At 34.2% G+C, this 22808-nt stretch overlaps 1 protein-coding gene across 1 annotated transcript in view; it reads right to left on the reverse strand.

Annotated features, from left to right (window-relative positions):
• Window positions 1–22808, reverse strand: part of LOC148829314 (phosphatidylinositol phosphatase PTPRQ-like) — a 90027-nt gene that overhangs the window by 34739 nt on the left and 32480 nt on the right. Inside the window, exons 25-37 of the mRNA XM_088923767.1 lie at window positions 19633–19761; window positions 15752–15898; window positions 15339–15505; window positions 14374–14893; window positions 13660–13821; window positions 13356–13535; window positions 12964–13071; window positions 12390–12671; window positions 11217–11498; window positions 3613–3900; window positions 1151–1426; window positions 912–1063; window positions 389–530 (exon numbers count right to left, since the gene is read on the reverse strand). Of these exons, the coding sequence (XP_088779893.1) occupies window positions 389–530; window positions 912–1063; window positions 1151–1426; window positions 3613–3900; window positions 11217–11498; window positions 12390–12671; window positions 12964–13071; window positions 13356–13535; window positions 13660–13821; window positions 14374–14893; window positions 15339–15505; window positions 15752–15898; window positions 19633–19761 (2835 nt within the window). The remainder of the gene's footprint in view (window positions 1–388; window positions 531–911; window positions 1064–1150; window positions 1427–3612; window positions 3901–11216; window positions 11499–12389; window positions 12672–12963; window positions 13072–13355; window positions 13536–13659; window positions 13822–14373; window positions 14894–15338; window positions 15506–15751; window positions 15899–19632; window positions 19762–22808) is intronic.

The raw sequence follows: 22808 nt of genomic DNA on the forward strand, positions 1-22808 counted from the left end.
TCCTGTTTCCTCCAGCTCTTTCCACTTTGTATAGGGTCTAACCTAATACCTGAGACGTAATGCAGAGCCTATCTGTAACGAGACCTTTCCAAATCATTATTTTTATGGAAATAACATTCCATATCCCAATATTCAATCCATTACATTCTGTTCTTCTCTCTCATGATGTCACTGCACTCAAATACCAGAGTAGTACAAACTAACATTGTTATGGTGTTCATAAAACGCACTGACTCTTTTATTAAAATGCCAAAAGTACCGTATGTTACAATCTCTTTAGAACTGATGTTTTTTTTCTGATTATTTAACTCAAGTTTTTTTCAATGCTGGAAAATCCCCTAAAATGTTTTTATTCACATTGTCAGTTTTATGCACAAGATTCACATACCTGATTCATTTGTTGTAAATGTAACAGAGTTGCTGAAGAGATTTCCATTTCCTACTTTTGTGAAAGCAGAGACACTGATTTCATAGAAGCCATTAGGTTTAAATCCAGATAACTGTGTTTCTGTCACACGTCCTGATGTATTCTATCAAAAAAACATTCAAATAAAAAGCAAAGAATTAGAAAACCTTCATCTATTTGCTTAAATAGTGTGTATTTCATTTAAAAACTTATTTCATTATAGTTATACTTTCTATTTATTTAAAAATGTAAGCATTTAAAATTGTAGCATTTATTAAATCTATTACATTATCTTACATCATGTTTATTTAAAAAATGCCATTAAAGACCACCTATTCTACATATTCCTACAGTGCATTCCTGACACGTGAAAATATTCTATTCCAAATTTCAAATTTGAAAATTAAGAAAAACCACTGTAATATATACTGTGTAGGAAAGAAACATAAAAAGAAAAGCCACTACAAATTAATTAGAGAATGACTGGTTTATTCTTATTGAATACCTGATATGATAAGGTCTGGCTTTTGTTTTCAAATATTTTAAAACTGTAGAGCTGCACAATTCCATTTGGCTCAGGACTAAGGTTCCACTTTAGCCACACGGAATTCGCTGTGTAGTTAGATATCATCAGGTTTTGCGGTGGAGACGATGGTTCTGTAATTTGAAAACAATTATCATGAATATTAATAAATGTCATCTAGAAGATATTTTTAATTATAAAAAATTTCACAACATACTGACCTGCTTCATCTGTGTATAGGAGAAATGAGGTTGAAGGGCCAATACCTCTTTTGTTTATAGCAGAAATTGACACATTATATGGTGTGAATGGGGTAAGATTAGACAAAATCAGGCTAGTATTAGAAGTAAAAGAGATACTGGGTCCTGTGGGTCCTGCAAGCGCAATGGAGTAGTTTAATATGACTCCATTTGGTTGATTGGGTGGTTTCCAGGAAACCCGAATAGATGACGACGAGAGATTTGTAGCAGAGCTGATCAAAGGTGGTGATCCTGGTACTGAAAAACAAAAAGAATAAGAAGAATGTGATGCCATATAGAATAGTGCCATTTAATATGTATGTAGCTGTCAATCTGCCCAATTAATTTGTGCAACAAAAATGCTGATTTTTATCAGGAAGATAATGGAATTTGTAATGTAAGATGCTCAGAGGGTAAGAATTCAATAAAGTCACTTTGCCATTCGCTAGTCACCAGAAAAACAATATTTTTTCTATAGATATTGGCGATCAGGTGGAAATGATTGTGGGTGCATTTAAAAAAACACCTGCATGGTATTGGTAAAGGTAAATTCTAATTATGACAAACTGAGCTGACAAATATTGAGGGATAAGAAACTTAATCCTTTAGTGTTAGGTGTTAACTTGCCTGGCTGCAGAAATGACAGCCGTGGTTGAAGGTGAGAGCTATCACAACCCAAAAGGATCCTCAAAACAGTTCTGTAGATTTCTTCAAGTAAGGAACTATCAGAGCTCAAGTTTAGCAGAAACCAATTGGAAAACATGTGCCATAGCTTGGAATGAATGAGAAGTTTGTATGGTGCAGGCATGAGCTTTGTATGATCAAGTAGAAGTGGATAAGCAGTGTTTTTAGAAGAACAGTGGTGTTGAATGGAGTGAACAAGAAGCACATATGAAACAAGCAAAGGAACATAGGATTCCACACAGAATCCCTAAAAGAAGAAGAAATATCTGTTACGTCTGTGGGTGGAAGCTTAAGGAGAAGAAATTCAAGGGCCCTTATTGTACCAGTTTGACACCAAAGGGGGTGGGAGTAAATGGTTCGCTACCATAGCTGACAGGGTACATGAATATGGTGCAGGCACCGGGAACAGATCGGGCTGCGAATGATGAGCCCTATACCGGTGTAGACTAACACTATGTGCTCACACTCTTGGGGCAGAGTGGATACCAGATCAGTGGAAGACAGAAAGAAGCAGGACTGCAGGACAAGAATATGAAGCGATGAAACAATGAAGATTTCCTGGGGTTACAGTGGTGGTCCACTGGACTCTTGACCAGAAACGGAGAGAAAAGGGGGAAAGGGAGAGAGAGTGGAGTGAGCATTGAGAGCAGAAGAGAGAGGGAGAAGCGCCCACATTTGTTCATAAATCCAGTGATAGTTGACAACATCAGGTAACTAGAAGAAAATAATAGACAGCACAGCAAGTTTAGAAAGACATTTTTTTCTATGAATTTGAGGTTAAACAGCTCCTTGTTTGAGAAGAAGTAAGACAGCGATTCTTATCCTGGCTTGATGGAGGCCCACACAACAATGGTAACGTCTTACATAAGATGTCTGTCTCCAAGAAAACTGAAAAAGCGGAGCACTAGAAAAGATGTGCACAGAATTGTGAGAAACTGACAAGTATTTATACATAACAGCGTGGAAGTACAAGATTAGAATGTGACCTACTCCTGAATATATTGAACTCAGAGATTTGACACACCTCTTATGTTAGAATAAGTATTTTTAACATGTGGAAAGTATGTCTAAAAAGTGGTCATAAGAGTAATCTGCTACGAAATTACCACTGACAGCAAAAACACGGTACCAGGTATTACATGATACCCAATTGTGCCTGCAGTCACAGATATACCTCTCTAGAAGCAATCTTTCAGGTGGTTCCTATGAGTAACATAACCCTAACATTGAGACACTGCACCAGGTAGACCAAGTCTGGTTAAGTCTGAGGTGTTTCCTGACACTTGGTTACTTTGTTAGAGTCGAGTGAAAGTGGATGGATGGACGTTGAGTTTTCCAGCAATTTCTTACTACAGCGTACTTGACAGAAACATTCCTACACTGCATATATTGTACTCTCTCTTTCGTTCTTTTTACGATGCATGTATCACACAATATTTGTTGTTGTACCCAAACGGTAATACAGAGTATAAATGAGGAGAAGGAAGCAAAGAGTTGCTTTACATTTGTAGAACTTATAGGCACTTATATTATTCCAACATATTAAACAGTTAGGGTCACAAAATGAACAATTAGGAATTAAAATACAATTTGTGTTTCTAAAAAATATATATTGCATTATTATTATTTTTAAAATGCATGATGCCTTTCATTCTAATGCAAAAAGCACAATCTAACCAATGTGAAGGCAGCACATAAAATACAGAAAAAATACCAATTAGTTTGATGGACATTATGGCACAAATGAAAAACACACTTACTGTCTTCATCGGTTCTCAGGTATTTTATTGTAGTAGTGTTTTCAGAGAAGCCTGCAGCCGTTGCTGCCGTCACTTCTAAAATATAGTCCGTGTATTTCTGGAGATTCTCAAAAAGTATGACTGTTTTGTTGGTTGTGAGTTTTAATGTAGGAGTGTTTTTCTGAGCTTCCCTTAAGGAGACCATGTAAAACACTCTGCCGTTTGGTGAATCTGGCGGAAGCCAAGTCACACTGATGGTCGTTGAAGAAATGTTTTGGGCATTGAGATTGTTAACAGGTCCATCTGGAACTACAAATATAAAATAATATTGAATACTTAACTGCTTTAATTTTTTAAACAAAATAGATGCTATTAGACAATCAATAAAACAATACAACTGGATATAACCCAAAGCTTAACATAAAGGTGGAATGCATCTTCAAGCCATTTTCTTGTTGGTAATTACCAAGGTAATCTAAGAGCACCAGGAAAACAAAATAAAACTTATAAAATAGCACTTTGATTACATCCTTCTTGCACAAGGACTGTAAGGTCTTTTATACCCATCACATTAGCTTATTTCTAGAATTTTATGGAATGGCACAAATGGCACACACTCTTCAAACATTCCATGGACAACCCACACTTTTTCAATGAGCTGACCATTTCAGACTGGACTTCATTTTACCACTTCAAAATCACACTAATTAATCAATTCTTATTTGCCAGCAGGGATCATTAAACACAAACACATTTTCACATATTGGAAGTGTTTCACTTCATATTGCACCATGTCTATTGTTACAAACTGATTTTATTACACAAACCAATTTCTTCATAATACTGTATGTTCTTTTGTTCAGTAATAAGAAGAGTAAGAAATAATTATTGTACAATGATTGCACTTGAAGTAAGAAGCCTAAAACATTTCCACTGAAATGTAAGAAATCTCAGTAGAGAAAACATGGAAACTCTGACTACTGTCAACTGGAAGCTTATACTTAGTGATAAGCCCATGTGGCTTCAAAGGGTGAAGCCAGAAAAGAAGAGCCCATGTGATGATCTGAACAGGAAAGGCAGGTTTCAAATCCTCTGGAACTGGAACACAACAAAAGACTTTAACAAGGTAGAATAGCATCAGACAAAGCAGATCATAATAATAGCAGATGGCAAAGTAAAAATATGATTCCTCATTTGAGAGAGTTTAGCAGAGTGTAAAGAATTAAAATAAAGTTTCATTGTGACATTACCACTTTTTTCTAAAATCTCATAAAAACCCAGTGAGTACAATAAATTAATTTTAAAAGCAACACTATAGATCTTAGTAATTTTATATTTTCATTATTATGCTGGAGGTAAAGATTAAGTTAAATATGAAGAACAGAATAAAAACAAAAATAACTCCAACAGCAATGCAAATGGATAACTTTAAAGACAATATTGTAAAACATTTGATTAAAACATCATTACGCAAAATTAATAAAACAGCACTATAATATCCATTTTTATTTCTGCAACAAAGCTCAGCTAACAAAATGTTTATAGCCTACTATATGTTAAAAATATGGCTCCTGCTCTGAGAAACCAACAAAATTACTATTCCTTTCCCAATACACATTTTAGAAAGTAAATTCAGGTTTTTGCATTTTTGCCTTTAACAAAACAAATGATGACAAATAATTTGTCATGAAAATTGTTGAGAATGTTTTAAAGTTTTTATGTGATTTATAAAAATAGAAAAAATGGAGTAGACTACACAAGAGTACAAATATGTTCAGAATGTTGCAGTGTAAATACCTACCATCCTCTTCTGTGTACACGTATATCATGTCACTCATAAAATTTTCATTTCCAAGGGCAGTACTTGTACTAATCCATAGACGGTATAGACTGAATGTGACAAGGTCATTAATTATTGTGGAATAAGTTGAGTTTGCGGTATCAGTATAAAAATCAAAGACTGTAACGTTCTGAAAAAAAAAATAATTATGCATGAACATATACCAGGCAATAAAAATAAATGGGAAATAAAGAACATCTGCATAAATTAAATAAATGAATACCTGTATAGGTCTCAGGACTTTTTAACCCTCAGCCTTACAAGGGTCAATACACCATACCCCGCACAGGAGGAAAGCCTATTAACTCTACTCATAAAGCTAAAACTTAAAGACACATTCAGACTTGTACTTTTTTATTTGGTACATTGCTACATTCTTAAAATCAATCTAACAAGCCTTTTTATATGCAGTTAGGTTAGATGAGATGGGCGGTGTCCATTTGTCTATAACCTTTCTTATGTTTTTATGTATATGTAATGCACAATGTATATGTAATTTGGGAATTACTGGAATTCATTTGTGTAGATTGCAATATGATAAAATCGCAGTAAAGGGGGCTACATGCTTCTGCAGATAGCTTTGATGAACAGTAACTGCTTTTCTGGCTGTTTTTTTATTTGGCATTGCAGAGGTTCTAATTAACACCCTCAAAGGAAAACACCGGTGTGTCACTTGGCTAATCTGCATTTCCTTTTTTACCTGACACAGCATCTGTTTGTTAGCTACTGTCCTGTGATGTTTGACATCCTGAACCAATTGTTATTTACACACATCAGGCAAAGGGACATCAGGAGAACTTGCTAAATGTTAATGATATAATAATCCCCTTTAAGTGAGTCTGCTGATAGTAAGTTTGTGTATTAGGGAAAACAACACCAAAATGCACTCAAACAAAACACCTCTGCTGTTTCTGTAATTAGTGTTATAGGAATGAACCGAGGTGTGAACAGAGGAAAGGGCACTTTCCCAACACACCAGGCTCATGTTTCAACCTTCTAGAGCTGGAACTAAGTCCTTCCTGCTGCAGGGCTTTATTTGTCTTCCTGAACCAGTATCTGTATCAACGGAAAAACTTACAGTCCTGTTCTTAACTTCATATTAAACAACACAAAAGGATTCCAATCTTGTGCGCTGTTGTTTGAACCAACCCCATTTTTTTTAATTCATGTTTTTATGACTTTATTTTATATAACTTACATGCATCACTCCAGCTGTTAACAATGATCTTTTATATAGCTGTGGCAAAGCTCTTCTGAACTCCTGAAGTAATGGCATTCATTTCCATATATATTGTGGACATACAGTATAGAATGTCACTCAAGCTTTTTTAGTAGCAACCTTGCTGCAGCATGCTGTTAAATGGTATTTCAAATCAAAATGGCAATTCAAGAAAGAACAGGACATCATGGTTTGTTTTAACATCTAAGTTTGTTAAAACAAAAAACAATAATCTTTATATACACCATTCATACAAGACAGAAGAAAACTAAATAAGCTCCAATTAAACAATATACAATGGTTCTATTATTTGATTATAGAAAAGCAACATAGACAGAATAGCCATCTCTCATTTGTAACATATTTACTTTTCAAAGATAAAGCTTTGGTTAAGTTTTGGATAACCCAAATCAATAAGATACACTTAATTATTTGAAACATTTGGTTACAATACCAACAAAAGAAAATAAAAATGTGATAGTTAAAAATGCCTGACCTGACTATAAATGCCTGAGCTGTTACTGTAATAAACTGTGTAGAATTGGCTTATTCCACCAAATGTTGTAGGATCCCAGTACACTTGTATTGAAGTGGACGTTATGTTAACATATGAAATGTTTCTTGAAGAATCATCTGGACCTACAAAAAAAATGCATTTTAAATATTATTTTACAAAAACTAATACAACTAAAGATTCACAATTCAAAACAATGTTGAAAAGTCTGTAACATTGCAGTTATAGGTATTACAATAATCAGTAAATTTGTTTAATTTAAAAAAGTCTCGATTCAGCAGCAGAAAGTTGTTCGTTTATGCAGTATGTATGATTGAACTTCTACAAGGTGTCCTTTACACGCTATTGCAGTTTCTGGTAAAAACACAAATTAAATACTTCATGTAGTATCTGTATAGTTATATTTAGTTTCAAGAAGCAAACAGCTATTATTTCAAAAACCTTTTTGGTCTATTTAACTAGTAATATGCCCATTTAATTGCTTACCTTTGACAGAAGTCTTGAATGTAATTACACTTCTAATGCCTCCATCACCAAGCCTGGTCCAGGTGCTTACAGAAACATTATACTCCTTACCACTTTCCACACTTAATAACACTGATGTTTCTGTCACATTTATAATGAATTCACTTGACTGGTTCCTAGTAGATCAGCAGTGGTTTCCAAAACGTTAAAAGAGACGTTTGTTAACCATGTTTCAGGAATTCCGAATGAATGAAAAACAATGATAAATGAATCTAATCTATGTTACTATTAATGAATCTAACAACATTTTTTTAAAATACTGTAAGTATTGGGGTAAATCTGGTTAGGACTGTAAGTAAACAACACTGGCAAAATGCCTCTAACTTATTAATTGTTTAATATTTTTTAAAAATCAACTCAAAACAAACTAAAACATTGAAGTTTTGTATATACTATACTGTACATACATTCAAACAATACAGCATATGTTTTTCCATTAACATTTAACCTTTCAATTATAGATTCTAAGTTCTATTTAGAAAGTATTAAACACAATATACATGAAGTAACAATGGAGCACACATTTTATTGGATATGTCATGTTAACCCTGGAAATATTAAACATAGGCATCTTATCCAAACGCTATCCCACAACATTGCAAATGGTTTCTTACTAGAGCAGTAGAGCAATGAATTTAAAAGTTTCTCTTCAAAACTAAAATGTCCAAATTAAAAATCAAAATTTCATTTGGCATTTTGGAAAAGGCAGTATTGTAATGTTGGGAAAACATTAGATTGTCTTACCATACATAAACTATGTAGTACAGCACTTGTCCATTTGCTTGTAATGGTGGCATCCAAGACACCTTGACTTCAGAATCAGACAACTGCTTTACAGTCAGGAATTGTGGAGGGGAGCTTGGAACTGTTACTCATGAGAAATACAGTTTCTACAGGTCAAAATCTCCTGTGAATGAGTGGTCTTACAAAATCATTAACATATGCAAAATTATAGTCTGTGAAAAGGTAGCAGTAAATACAATTCAAGCACAGTACAGGATACCATCTAGAGACTACATCAGCTCTGTTTTTATGAAGAAATAGTTTTATTTCACTGTAATCTAAATTAATAGAACCCACTTGTTTCGCATACCGCTGTTGCAATCCTTGTGCTTTAGAAAAGCAAACTCCTTTTCCATAAAAAATTGCAGTTTTAAAAAAAAAACATGCTTGTGACTCACACACAGCTAAAGGAAAAGGTAAGCAGAAAAGAAGCAAATAAATAATGGGCCTAGAGGGAGCAGCAATCCCTGCTGAGCAGAACATTGAAGTCTTGTAAACAGCTTAGTATCCCACACAATTTAGTGGGTGTGAACTGCATCCAACATCCGCTGCATCCAGATTGGCCTGTGCTATCCAAAATACATTTTTCCCAGAGAATGTGAATTTGTTAATGATGTATTCAGAAAAAGGAGCACATCTACATAAAGTCTGGGATGTCATTGTTTCGGTTGTATTCCATTTGATCTCATAATAGAGTATATGTAATTTGCTTTCAACCTAAAGAGCAGTACATCTGTTTAAGTACAGTTTCTAGTGCCCTGTAGTTGTTAATGGATATCACTGGAATTGTGTATGTCATATTTAATGAACATTCTTGTGCCTTATGGTTGTTGATCCATTTTTTTCCTGGAAAGTCATTATGGTATTGTCCCACCTAAACAGCATAATTATTTAAATTACCCCCAACATAATGTATACATTAAAAACAAAATCACATCTAGAATTCAAATCCATTTGCAGATGAGTTATAAACAATCTAAATATACTAAACTATATTACCTTCTTTAAGGTGTACAATCACTGACTTTTTCCTATCATAAATAACTGTACAACCTCATTTTAATTTAGTAATCTGAGTAATTTAATAATAAAATAAAAATAAAATAATAAAAATATAAAATACTACACTAATAGACTGCAATTGTTATAAACACAATTCAGAATCAGAATAAAATACAGAAGGTTAAAGATAACAAGAAAGATATCTCTCGACAAAACATTGTTTTGAAAACATTGCCAATATTGAAATCTAAACCAAGTATGCCAAGAATTATTTTCCAGGAAATCATAATATGAAAAATGTGTTTTAAAGCTAATGATTTAATTTCCTGTTCTTTTGGATTATCTCTAATGAAAATGTGTCAGTGGATATGTAGATGATGGTTTGAGGCAGAAAATGCAAGCATCAAAGATCACCACTAGAAATTCTTTTTTGGCAAAATGAAAAGTTCTAAAAGTCAGTGGTTAAATGATATGCTGAGATTACAATCATTGCAAAATGATGTACTGAACTGTTACCTTAGAATTTGTAAGAGAGTTATAGTATTATACTTTACTGATTACATACTGGTTTAATTAAAAAATGTAATACAAATAGAATGTAAAAAATTCTAAAATATAATAGTTTAACATTTAAAATACCACTATAAATGCTGTATTTTATAGCATATTTACTTTGCTAACATGGAAAATATCCACTTTTACACAGGAATACAAACCTGACTAGTACTTAAATGCAAGAGAAAATATTTGCATGCGAGTTTGACATTTTTAAATACAAATCATGTGAACAGTGAAATAACATAGCACTTTGTGTTCTTGTTATGATAAAGATCTTATTCTGATAATGAATGATGAAATGGGGTTTACAGACCAATCTCAATCTCAGTTTCAATCAGGAGAGTGATTTTTCACTTTCTTGAAAAGCAAAGGCCAATGTTTTTCTTAATATGATGAGAAAGCATGGCAGCCCAGTTTTGACACTGCGGTGCTCAAAGACACAGAATCTTTTTTGTTTAACTGTCATTCCACTTGTCTGGACCCTATTACATACACTTTTGGAGGACACCAATAATAGTAAAGATGGCGAACACGTTGGTACAGTATGATGAATACAACCAATAAACTCACTAAAACATAACCTTTTCACCAGGGTAACCCATGAGAAAAAAAAGTTTTCAAAGAGGAGTCAGTATTGTTGTAAGAGGTACTGCATTATGGGTAGGCTTCTCTAGAACTGCTGAAGAAAACACAGAGTAAGCAGAGAAACAAGTGAAACACAACTTAAATACACATTACAACTGGTCGGAAATGAAGTACATATGTTATATTAGTGCATGCTTTTTCCGTGTGTCCTCCTTTGGAAACCACTGAAGTAATTATAAACCCTTTGACAATTTGGAAATGTCGTTTCATACACAGCAAATTAAGATTTTCACCTAAACACACTTGATCATCAAATATTATGTCATCAATTGCTCACAAAATATTAAAGTGAAATTGAAGAAATATCTTCATCAGGATCCCTTTTAATGGCACATTCTGGACATACTGCAAAAACAAATTCAGAGAACACACCCACCCAAGACACATTCCACCTTTATATTTATTAAACCCTTAAGTGAAAACCTATTCTGTCTGAAAAACAGGCATTTTAGTTTGTAATAAAAGTCGGAATGCTCATTAATGACAGGATAACACATTTTGTAAATTTTAAATGAACTGCATATTTTCCTGCAACTCACCATCTTCTAGCGTTGTCACATTTAAAACATCACTGGTCTGGTTTCCACTCCCAAACTTGGTGTTAGCCACCACAGTTATCCAGTACTGTGCATTTTTCTTTAGGTTGGATATGATGACTTTAGTGCTATTAGTGCTGATATTCAGGGAGTGGGATGCATTCCAGTATTGTACGGTGTAAGATAGTATAATGCCATTGGCATGCAGTGGGGATAGCCATGAAACTGTTATCTTGGTGGAACTAATACTCCCATATGTCAAATTAAATGGTGGACTGCCAGGAGCTGAAAGAAGCAGAAAAGAACAATGTAAGCAAAACTGAGGTCCTAAATACAGGAACCATTACTTTATTTTACATATGTTAATTGATTATCTAAATAATATGCTTTTTATCATTAGCATCACACTGCATATAAAAAGTGTTGAAACAAATTCCACTTAGACTATATATTTACATTTCATTTAATAAATATGGTAATTACACAAAAAACTACACAGTACACATATTTTCATCATAGAACCCAGGATCTGACCAAAATTAAATGTATTTTGAACCACTCATAGAACTAAGGAACACGTAAAGGTTTATTCCATGCTGAAAGAAAAAGACAATCAACACAATGCTTCAAACAAGGCTCCACAGCTGAAACATTGTGGTTGTTTTTTTCCTTTACCTGTTCCTTTGCAGCCTACACATGCTGATGCAGCTACAGTACCTACTGTACTTGAATTTCTTCCACGTGGAGAACTATACAACTAAATGAACAAACTTCTCAGCGATGTCCTAAGTGGCACAGCCGGTAACGTTGCTCACCTTATGACAGGTTGAGCTCTACGATCTAGGCATTGAGGGCTTTAAACCTAGATATTATTATTGACTGACTAATCATGGTGTTTGTAGCCATGAGGCAAGACCTTAAACACAGAATAGATGGTTACAAACCTCAGTGTCTGTGGATAAAGAGAATTGGTGATTCTAAATTTAAAAAAGCAATCCAAACTTTCTTCCCTGTTAACCTAATTTCCTTTTTTGTGCTGCAGTGAAAGTAGTGATGACACAAGATAAATGGACAGAGATTATATAAAGATATTATTCAAGATTTATAAAGATACATGTAATCTATTTAAATAGTCATTGAAATACACTGAAGACTAATTTACAAAGAAGAACGTACCATCTTCACTAGTCAGCAGTGTTAAGGTTGTGGATGTTTGGTTTCCATATCCATATTTGGTATAGGCTCTTACCGAAACATTATAGAAAGAGAAAGGTTTTAAATTTTTAAGCTTGACACTTGTCGTTGAGCTGTTCACTGTTAACCAGGATGTAGAATTCTCATACAAAACTTGGTAATATTTAATAATTCCATTTGGCTTTTCTGGAGGTGACCATTTGATTATAGCAGTGGAAGCAGTCAACTCAATAACGGTAAGGTTCGTAGGAGGTGACTCTGGTTCTGTGACAAAAAAGGTTTAAAAAGAATTTAAAAGTTAGGCGTTTCAACTCTTTTCCAGGATTCTCTACCTTTTCCCAGTTGAACATAATTTTAACCATAGACGAGTTTTATGTAATTAAATTTTACCTTCCGTTTAAAATTCCCCAAAGAAACTGGCCTACTTGAGTTTTGTTACATTTTGTAATATTATAACCGAAGGAGTACTTCAGTTTAAAGGGACAATTAAATAAGTTAAATTCTACTGCAGAAATGTATTCATACAAAAGAGAGAAGTGTATGATTTATTCTTTACCATCCTCAGGTGTTATAACAAAGATGTCATCTTCCTCAGAAAGGGAGCTTTCTCCCACAATGGTCGATGCAGCTACACGCAGTTTGTACTCTGTGTACTTTTTCAATCCTATATATAAAAGACTTCTATTAATTTATATCATAAGAATACAGTGCATTACAGTTAAAGCTGTGGTGTCTCATCACAGGCCAAGAGCACTCTAACGGTAGATGAATTCAATAGAATAAAAGAACAACAGAATACCATTAACAACTCCTGAGAGTTTATACAAGACTTATATAATACTCACAATCTACTTAACATGATGAAATTTTAATTTGCATAATAGTTACATACAGTAGTAATATTTATAGTAAGTAAAGTAAATAAGCAAAATAGTAATTTATCTTTACCTGAAAGGATAATTTGTGTCTGATTTGTGATTTTGTGAAAAGCTTCCTTTGTTAGCAAATCCATCCCATACACAGTATAATGGATAATTTTGCCATTGGGGTTCAGGGGAGGGTCCCAGGACAACAAAATTGATGTTGAACTTATATTCTGATAATACACATTTTGTACAGAACTTGGTACTAAAAAAACAGACATAATATTAGATAGAAAACCAGGACAGATACTTAATTGAGAATAATTAAATTATCAAATTATGAAATTATGAAATAATGGTGAATCTTTGAATTTCAAATGACAAATTACCTTGTTCCCTTGTTTTCTCTGATATTTTGGTTGGTGGTCCTTCTCCTACAGCAGTGAAGGCAGACACGCTAAAGGTGTACTCAGTAAAAGGAATGAGGTTTTTAACAACATATGAGATTTGATCAGCTGAGATATCTGGGACTTCAATGTTTGTAACTTTCACTGTAAATTACAAAAAAAAACTGTAGTTCATTATGTTATTTTTCATCATCAAGGTAATTCGCAGCACGTTCTCATGCAAGACAATATACGTATGCTCCTGCAAAACTAGTGATACATTGAAACAATCTAATTAACACTAATTTGAATTGGACAGTTGACTATATTTCACCAGGTAAACATAACTAATGTGATTGCCACATGCCTTTCTAGCTCAAATTCATATTGCGGAAATTAAATAGTAATATTAAAAACAGCAAAAGCTTTTTTTGTTTTACACAAATTGTCAGTAGTGTTAATACATTCACTGCATTAAAATGTTTACCACATGCTTTCAGAGATCATATTACTAGTAAAAAGGGAAACAAGATATTTCAATCCTTCCAATATAACCACAACATGCTCCATTTACACAGTCATAAAGTCACTAAAGGTAAAAATACATTGGCAACACAGAGCAGCTCTATATGCCAAAGACATCATCATGTAATGCGGTAAGCTCCACCTGTTAGCTGCCAAGCACTAGACTGGTCAGCGTATCTAAGCCTTATTTACCTCCTGGAACATCAGCAAAGACAGCAGCTCGTGCTAAAACACGAGGGCGTGTTGGATTAGAGTCGAAGGAAGTGAACCGTAAGATCTCCTCTGGTGGGGCAGCTGTTTCTGTGGGTAACGATCCAGATGTTGAGGTGAAACTCAAGGGCGCCTTTGTGGTAGCTCCATTTCCTTCAGTAGGCTTTGTGTTGTCAGTAGCAGTGTAAGGCAGTGAATAAGCAGCATTAGATGACCATGACCTCAAAGTTCCAGCATGCAAGGAAGTCTGTGGCAGTGATGATGTTAATGGAGCTTGTGTAACAAAAGATGCTGTGCTACTTTCAGAGGTGTGAGAGGTGGTGCTTGGCCTGTTTGTGAGAAACGGTATTTTTGCGGATGAAGGAAATGATGAAGTAAGTGGAGAAACCGGTGACAAAGTTGATGAAATCAAATCAGTTGTGCCTTCATAAACATCAGAGTTGCCTAAGGTAACATTCTGTATTACCATACCATCGCTGTCTAATGTGGTGTAATTTAAGTCCTAAAACAAAAACAGAAAATAAATACAGTATAATGCATACAGCAAGTAATATATAGTATTTGATTACTTTCACAATGCATTGTTCACAAATTCAAAGTTAAAGATAACGATATCTTTATAATACTAACTTTTTGCTGTTATCAGCGAATATATAAAATAAATTGATTAGTAGTATTTATTTTTTGAATTTTTTGGCTCTGTTAACAATCACAAAACAATACTCTTAACTATGCTTTCCTAACCAGCTGGCAATAAATGCAAATGTATGTGTGAACTTTTGCAAAATGACGGATAACTTACCTCACAAAATGAAAATTACAAGGAAAGATTAAAATAAATTATCAGAAATAATTAACTTTGATTTCTCAATAAGCTCACAACTACAGCAGGGAGGTTTCTAATCATTATTAAATGGTACAAACTGCAACATATATTTGAGAAATACCTTCACTTTTCCTTTAAGAAAGATGCTTTGGACATGAAGCCCTTTCATTAAAACAAGAATCTTGTATTGGGTAATTATTCCATTTGGATGCTGTGGGCTTTTCCATGATAGCTTCACAGATGTTGAATCAATGACTGTTGCTTTCAAGCCAATAACTTCACTAGGAGCTGTAAATAAATAATAATGATGGTAATAAAATATTCAGAAATCAATATACTAGAGGATCATCAACAGTTTTGAAAGTACTTGACTTTTCTTTGTTTCCTCATGCCATCTACTGGTGATTTCTAATCTTTGTAAATTCATGGACACAAGGGGTCACTAAAGTTTAAACTAAACCTGGGGAGAACATCTCGTGCTTGAAAACACTTTTACTACTGATAATAACTGAAAAAAGACAGCCCAACACTGACCTTCAGCTGGAGTTAACACAGTTGTGTTGGCATGAGGCCCCAAAGCTCCTGCAGATTTTGCACGAACAACCACTGTATATGTTGTGTATGGAGTCAGTCCAAAATATGAGAACCTCATATCACTTGTGGTGTTTTCAAAGATAAACCCTGAAATGAAAAACAAATAAGCACACATATAATCAAATACATACTGTCTGCTGACTTTTAAAAATGTTTTTAGTTTATTTTAAAATAATTTTCTGTTACTTGTATTAACTAAGTTTTTCTTAACAGCCTTTCTTACAAAGGTAGTCAGTTTTCAGTGTATGTTTGTGAAATTACCATTACAATCACAAGAAATAATTAAAAAGAAAAATAATTTAAAAAATAATTAAAAAGAAATACTTCTGTAATGGATGTGACATTCTTTCTTGTATGTGTTAAAATTTAAAATGTTGCAAATAAATAGACAATTAACATCAACATTTCAGATGCAGTATTAATTTTGTTAACACAGTTTTACGGAAGCACATTGCTCCCACTAAGGGGAAAAAAATCGCCCCCTTATCTTGTAATTACGAGATAGCAATGCTTACGTCAGTGAAAGTACAACCTGTCACGTTGTGCACTGAACACATGTAGAAGTTGTGGTGAACTTGGCTGGCACTTTCGGTTTAATGATTGTGTCCAGCGCGGCAGATTTTGTACAGATTTCGACTGGGATTTAGTCATAATTAAATCTCGCAAATTTGAGCAAATATAAACAGAATCAAAATATTGAAGCCCTCACAGCCAAAACGTTGTGTTTCTTTTCTTCTCTTTTCAGCATGGAATTCTGACGTAGCTACCTACTTGATATACTGTAGGTATTATACGACAATCACGTGAGCACATAAAGTATGCGAGAATTACTAAGTAATACTTACGAGATATGTTTCTCGTAATTACTAGATAAGGGTGAGGATTTTTTTTTCCTTGGTGGCAGCAATCAAAGAACAAGATAGACAATACTGATGCCACAGACACATATTGGGACTTGCTCAACAGTGCCTTCCTGGACTGCAGACATTATACTGTAATTGCCATGTCACAGAGCACCCTCTCTAGTTGCACTCCATTATTGAAATTTTACTCAACTGGAACTCATTTCATCATGATCTCTTCATAATTACAACAATTTCCAATGGCAAAGCGTAAGGTAATACTGTATGAACTGGAAACAACTGCAAATTTAACATTTGCAAATTTGTTTATTCGCAATAATCTGGCCAACGGGGTCTTGGATGGAAGAAGAGTAGAGCCCAAACCAAACAGAAGGTTGTTAAGCACATCTTTCAAATTAGCTTCACAAGAGACTAGGACCGTGTGATGAATCGAGTGAGTGAGTCTCTCCCTACTCCCTGCCTCCTTTTTACATTCTAATGAATGCTCCTAGAACTGTGTCAGCCACATACTGTAGGAATGACAGACTACAGATGATCTTACAGGCTCACAGACAATGTTAAAGCCATTTTTATACCTTTTTGTAGTGGGGCATGCTAATCACAGAGATTGGGAGGCAGAGAGAGAAACTGCAGGCATCTGCTGGATGCAGAGGAGGGATTCATGTTATGAATCTGATTACTGTAAGTTTCTGATTACTGTTGTTTTAATTGCTCTATGTTTTTTATTTACTTAAAGCCAATGCATTTGTACTTTAAGTATCATATAAAGGAGGGTTATTTATGTATTTTAAACATACATACCATATACTTGTAACAGATACCCCTTTGATGGTAGTGTAGCAGGGAATCTGCACATGAACCCAACCCAAATATGGGAGGTTAAACAGTCTAGGGAACCACACTGCTGCTACACTCCCTTTTCTACCCTGTTAGTCACCCTTCTAATCACACATTTAACTCCACCAGAATCCAGTAGCAGTGGAAGTTCCTCACCCAGTCAATTCTGATGACTTGTCTGACTCTTGCCCATCTTCTTTCTTACCAGCAAGCTAACACAGAAACACAGAAATGACCAAGGCTGCTACTAAATGAGAAAATTCTTATTTCTCAGAATAATTACTTTCACTTCCTTCAGAGTACATGTAGCTGTAAAGCTTTTATAAGTTCCTCCTACAGATTTCACTCACCCTGAGATCATACAATCTCACTGTGCCAAGTGACTGTGATGGTCTGATCAGACAACCTCGGTCTCCTCTTTGAGTGCTTTTACAGAAAACTGGCCTCCCCAGGTGCAGCCTATAGTAAAGTTCTAGTTGCCTTGTAACAATACTGTTATACATTATGCAATGATATAGAGGTGTACTTGTTTATATGTGAATCTGGCTATTTGTGAGAGATTGGTGCAGAGAATGTCAAGACCCCACTGTATATGGATTAACAGAGCCAACCAGCAAACTGGACTGAATTCTGGGTTGATCTGAAAATCAGTGCTAAAAATAATGCCAATGGTGGATAAATGGATGATCCAGTTAGATCCTGTGCTGCCAAAGTTTGAAGACTCCATAACAGAAAGCAAGAGAAAGCAACAAAGCCAAGACATAGATACTAACTAATGTGTAAATAAATGCAATATGATCTTTAAAAATAAGAATAAAGACAACCCAGTAATAAATACATTTTGATCACTCTTGATCCTTTTTATGTTAGTCAGTTTAGTTTATGTTTAGTCACAGTTTACGGTGATACCACCACTATACTAATCGAGAATCATCTTGGAAAAGAGTGAGAGAAAATTAAAATTACTACACATTAAGGAGATTTTAAAAAACTATTTAAAATGAGATACAACACAATTGTTGGACATGGATTTGTATGTTCAACATCCATATGAAAACTACAACTGCTAAAATGAAAAATAAGCAGAGGCTCTAGGGGGTGGTATAATGAACGTTGCAGTGAGATCAAAAACAAAAACTGTACAGCAATTACACAAATAAAAATGATGATTATATGCCTATGAAACTAACAAAACACAGACTTCACCATTCTCAGATGCTAGTGTCATGATATGTTAGAATGTTTAGAGTGTGATTATACAGTAACAGGGCTGTTATGTGGTCCAAGATTGTGGCTGGAGAATCTCAGTTTAGTTCTGCAAAACACTGAAAGCTGTAAGACACATGGGTTTCTCTTATTATTCTCTTTAAGGCTTTAAGGCAGGAAAACTTGCAAATGAAATTACTACCACAAAATGAAGCTCAGAATCCAATGTACATTATCTCTATTCGCTGTCATTATTGTTATGGCTAAAAAAGGAGTTATTATTATGACTCTAGTATAAAGTCTGTTGAACCTAAAATATAGTATGTAATAGTTGTACTATTTTTAATAGAAAATGATTTCTATTGACAGATTAATATATATAATATAGTGATAACAGATCACTTAACAAACACATGTATTAAATGTAAATGAACCTTTATATTCAAGTATGTCATATTTGGAAACAAAAAAGTGAATGCACCTTACCTAGGTTTACGAAGACACAAAACCTATTGGAAATTTATTTGGCATAAATTGTCTGGATGAGGGAATGACAATGTGACTGTAAAAATGAGGGAGACAGGAGCCCCCCTCCATACTTTGCTGCAAAGGGTGAAGCTGGGGTGCAGGGAGGGACATGTGAAAAGAAGTGAATAGAGGGCACTACATAGGAGGTGAGATAATTATGCATAGGAAAGTGAAAATGGGCAAGATTACAATTTGACCTCTTCCCAAATTTCTCCTTAAAAGTTCCATTTGTTTCAGCTTAGTTTAACTTGTAGTTTTCTTTGCATTTGATATGCATTTGATATATTTGATATGGTGGGAAAAACAAATTAAAATGTCTTGAATAGTTTTTTACATGGTCGATCATTCTAAAGTCATAAAAAATTTGATCTTAACCTTTAAACTCACCCAAAAGTCCATGTAGCTCAATTACATAGCTGAATCTTCCTGTTACAATGGTTGGAGCATCCCAAGACACTGAGAAAGATTTTGAAGTGATATTCCATGCTGTGAGATTCTGAGGTGGGTCTTCAGGTGCTATAATAAAAAAATATTACAATTTAATTAATTATACTTCTAATTATGAAATGAAATGTTCATATTCAGTGGATTTAAATACTCCCTAACAACTTTAACATCACTTTTTTGTAGTGTATCAGTGATACAGTATGACAAGCCAAACTGTTGCATATTGTACTATACTTCACAAGACTTTCAAATAGTACATAGTACTAAGTGTCCATACTGTATATTACAAAATGTAATATTAACTCTCAATGACTGAGTATATGTTAGCTATTAGAACATACAGTATATATCTATACAGTGTCCTCAAAAGTATTTTTGTTTAAAAAAGTGTAAATAAAATAAAATCATTTAATTATATTTATTTTGGTACCACCAGTTAGTGAAAATCTGGATCTGCTGATCCAGTACAGGGTCACAGGGGGAGCCAGAGCCTAACCAAACAAGCAATTGGCACAAGGTGGGATATGCCCACCAGACAGGACACCGGTCTATCACTGGATGCACACAGACACACAAATACAGTATGCACTGACACAAGAGCCAGTTTTTTCAGAAGCCAATTAACCAGCCAACATGTCTTTGGACTGTGGGAGGAAAAACCCAAAGGGGACCAAGAGCATACAACCTCCACACAGATAGCACCCTAGGAATTGAACCCAGGGTCTCAGCACTGCAAGGCTGACCACTGTGCCACCCAACTGTATAATTAATAGTTTTCATTTTCTTTCTAACTGGGGAAAATGTACTGGTTTAAAGTTTAAAACCATCATAAATTAAGAATTAAAGTAAAATGAAAAGGATATTATTAGGTTCAACAGGCTTCATGAAAGAAGAATTCCAAAACAGTTATTGCTTAGTTATTTCTAATTATATTTGTGTATTGTAGGTATTCAATCTAGCTACCCAAGAAATACTTTTTTCAAGGTACTCCAAGTTTATGGAATTCCAGGTATTCCCACAGCTGCTTTTCATTCTTGGCCTCATCCTGCTAACTTTTGTGTGTAGTTCATCCCACATGGGTGGTACAGATGTGAGATCCAGGGATTGCAGTAGTCAGGCAAACCTTTGGAGACACACTGTGTCTCCCTGATATCTAAGTAGCTTCTGCACAAAGTAGAACAACTCCATTGCTCATCAGCCTGCATTACTTTTTCATTTACAATTCCCCTTTCAAACTTTTTATGTAGCTTTTTATGCTATCTAAATATTGGACCAAAATAAGTGTAAAGTGTTTAAAATAATTACACATTTTTTTAGAAAACAAATTCTACATTAACATTACATTATTTGAAAAAAAATCTTAACAATGCAGTTTTAGTGCAAAAAAAATTAAAAGAATAAGCACACTAAGAAAGACTGAGTGGCCAGTACTGATGAGCCATAATACACCCAACTGTGACATGAGCCAAACAAAAATGAACTTGCAGGCCTGTTCATCTACAGAAAATAAAAACATTAAAGAGCTCCTTAAAGTAAGCACCGCATAGAAGGCAAACTAGTGCGCTTACTTACCTTCTCTGCACAGAACAGTTACAATAGCAAACAAAAAACTAAATTTAAAAGGGTCTTGATCCATTTCCAGAGCTCCTTGTGAGTGGTAACATTCATGCCATTCTTTTCCTTTTGCATAGCAGAAAAAAATTCCTCTCCACTAGCTACAGAGAGGTCATGAATATGTAGCACAGCCACGGTGCTGTCCATCAAAGTCAAAGAGCAGATGAATCAGGGGCATGGTGTGGAAATATTTCCTCTCCTACACTAAAAACATACATTTCTAATGTGTTTTATTTCATCTTCCCTCTGCATAATAACAAAGAGAACTGTAAAAATCACAGTTTTTTGGTAGAGTGGTATATGTGGATTCCAATCTGACTGGCAAAGAATATTGAGAAATTTACTGTAGCTGAAAGGAAATGTTTTGTATGCTTAAACCAATGCTGTTTCAGTTTCTTAATTGTTGTGTTAATTTGAGCTGTTAATCTTCGTATTCATTTGATTTGCCGTCAACAAGACGAGTATTATTTATTCATTTCAGTAAAACTAACAGAAATAAATGTGGAATCTCTTTTAAGTGATTTTATTTTTTGGGATTGATTACTTCAGCATATTTTTGAGCAATGAATGGGAAGAGTAAAATACAAGTTCTTGAAGTAAAAATAAACAACCCAAACATATTCAGAAAAATACAAGAATATTATTGCAATTTCTTAAAACCATATGAGTTAAACATCATAATGTCAATCCAGATTAACTGACTGAAAACTGTGTGAATAGGTCCTCTTTAACCAATGCGATATCCAGTATCATAATTATTACGAACATAGTTTTTCAGATCTCATCCTTAGTATTATCTTTATCATTACTAAACTGTTTGTTGCAAACTCTTAAAAATAGAATGAAAAAATATTCATAAATTAGTTTACATTTCTTCTGTGCATAAACAGCCAGTAGCTGTCAGATTTATAATCTGTGGGTGCAATCCAAATGCTGTAATTTTCAATCTACTTCCTGTCAGGTTTTCTATCAATTCAACATCTACAGTATTTTACTTTATTTGCTTCATGGACAATCAATTTACAAGGTAAATCTTCTAGGAAGAACATCTGACGGAGGCTACTCAAAATATTACAATAATATTAAATATTTCAAAGTCTACACATTGTTATGGTTTTAAACATTTAGACTAAAAATAAGGCAAAAATTGATGTTGATGTTATATACTCAGAAAAACCAAATGTAATAGTCTACTTTTCATTATGCAGAAAGTTTCCTACACTTACAATAAGGCTTTGTTCATTCAAAAAGACTCAATAGCTCAGCCCTGTAAGAAGAGCTTACTTTCTGGTCTCTTGCTCTGCTTAAGGATTTTTATACCCTGCTTCTAAATCCTTGCAACCGGTGGAGTCAAATATAAATCAAATCCACTACATATCATATCATTTCTTTACCTGAACTTTTGTTTCTAAGTAACAGCCACTTGACTTTCATCTTGAACCCAAGAAAAAGGCATTGCATTTCATTTTCTTCATATTAGTAAAATGTTTAATGTCCGTATT

This window comes from Atractosteus spatula, chromosome 8 (assembly GCF_055471065.1).
Source record: "Atractosteus spatula isolate fAtrSpa1 chromosome 8, fAtrSpa1.hap1, whole genome shotgun sequence".
Classification (NCBI taxonomy): domain Eukaryota; kingdom Metazoa; phylum Chordata; class Actinopteri; order Semionotiformes; family Lepisosteidae; genus Atractosteus; species Atractosteus spatula.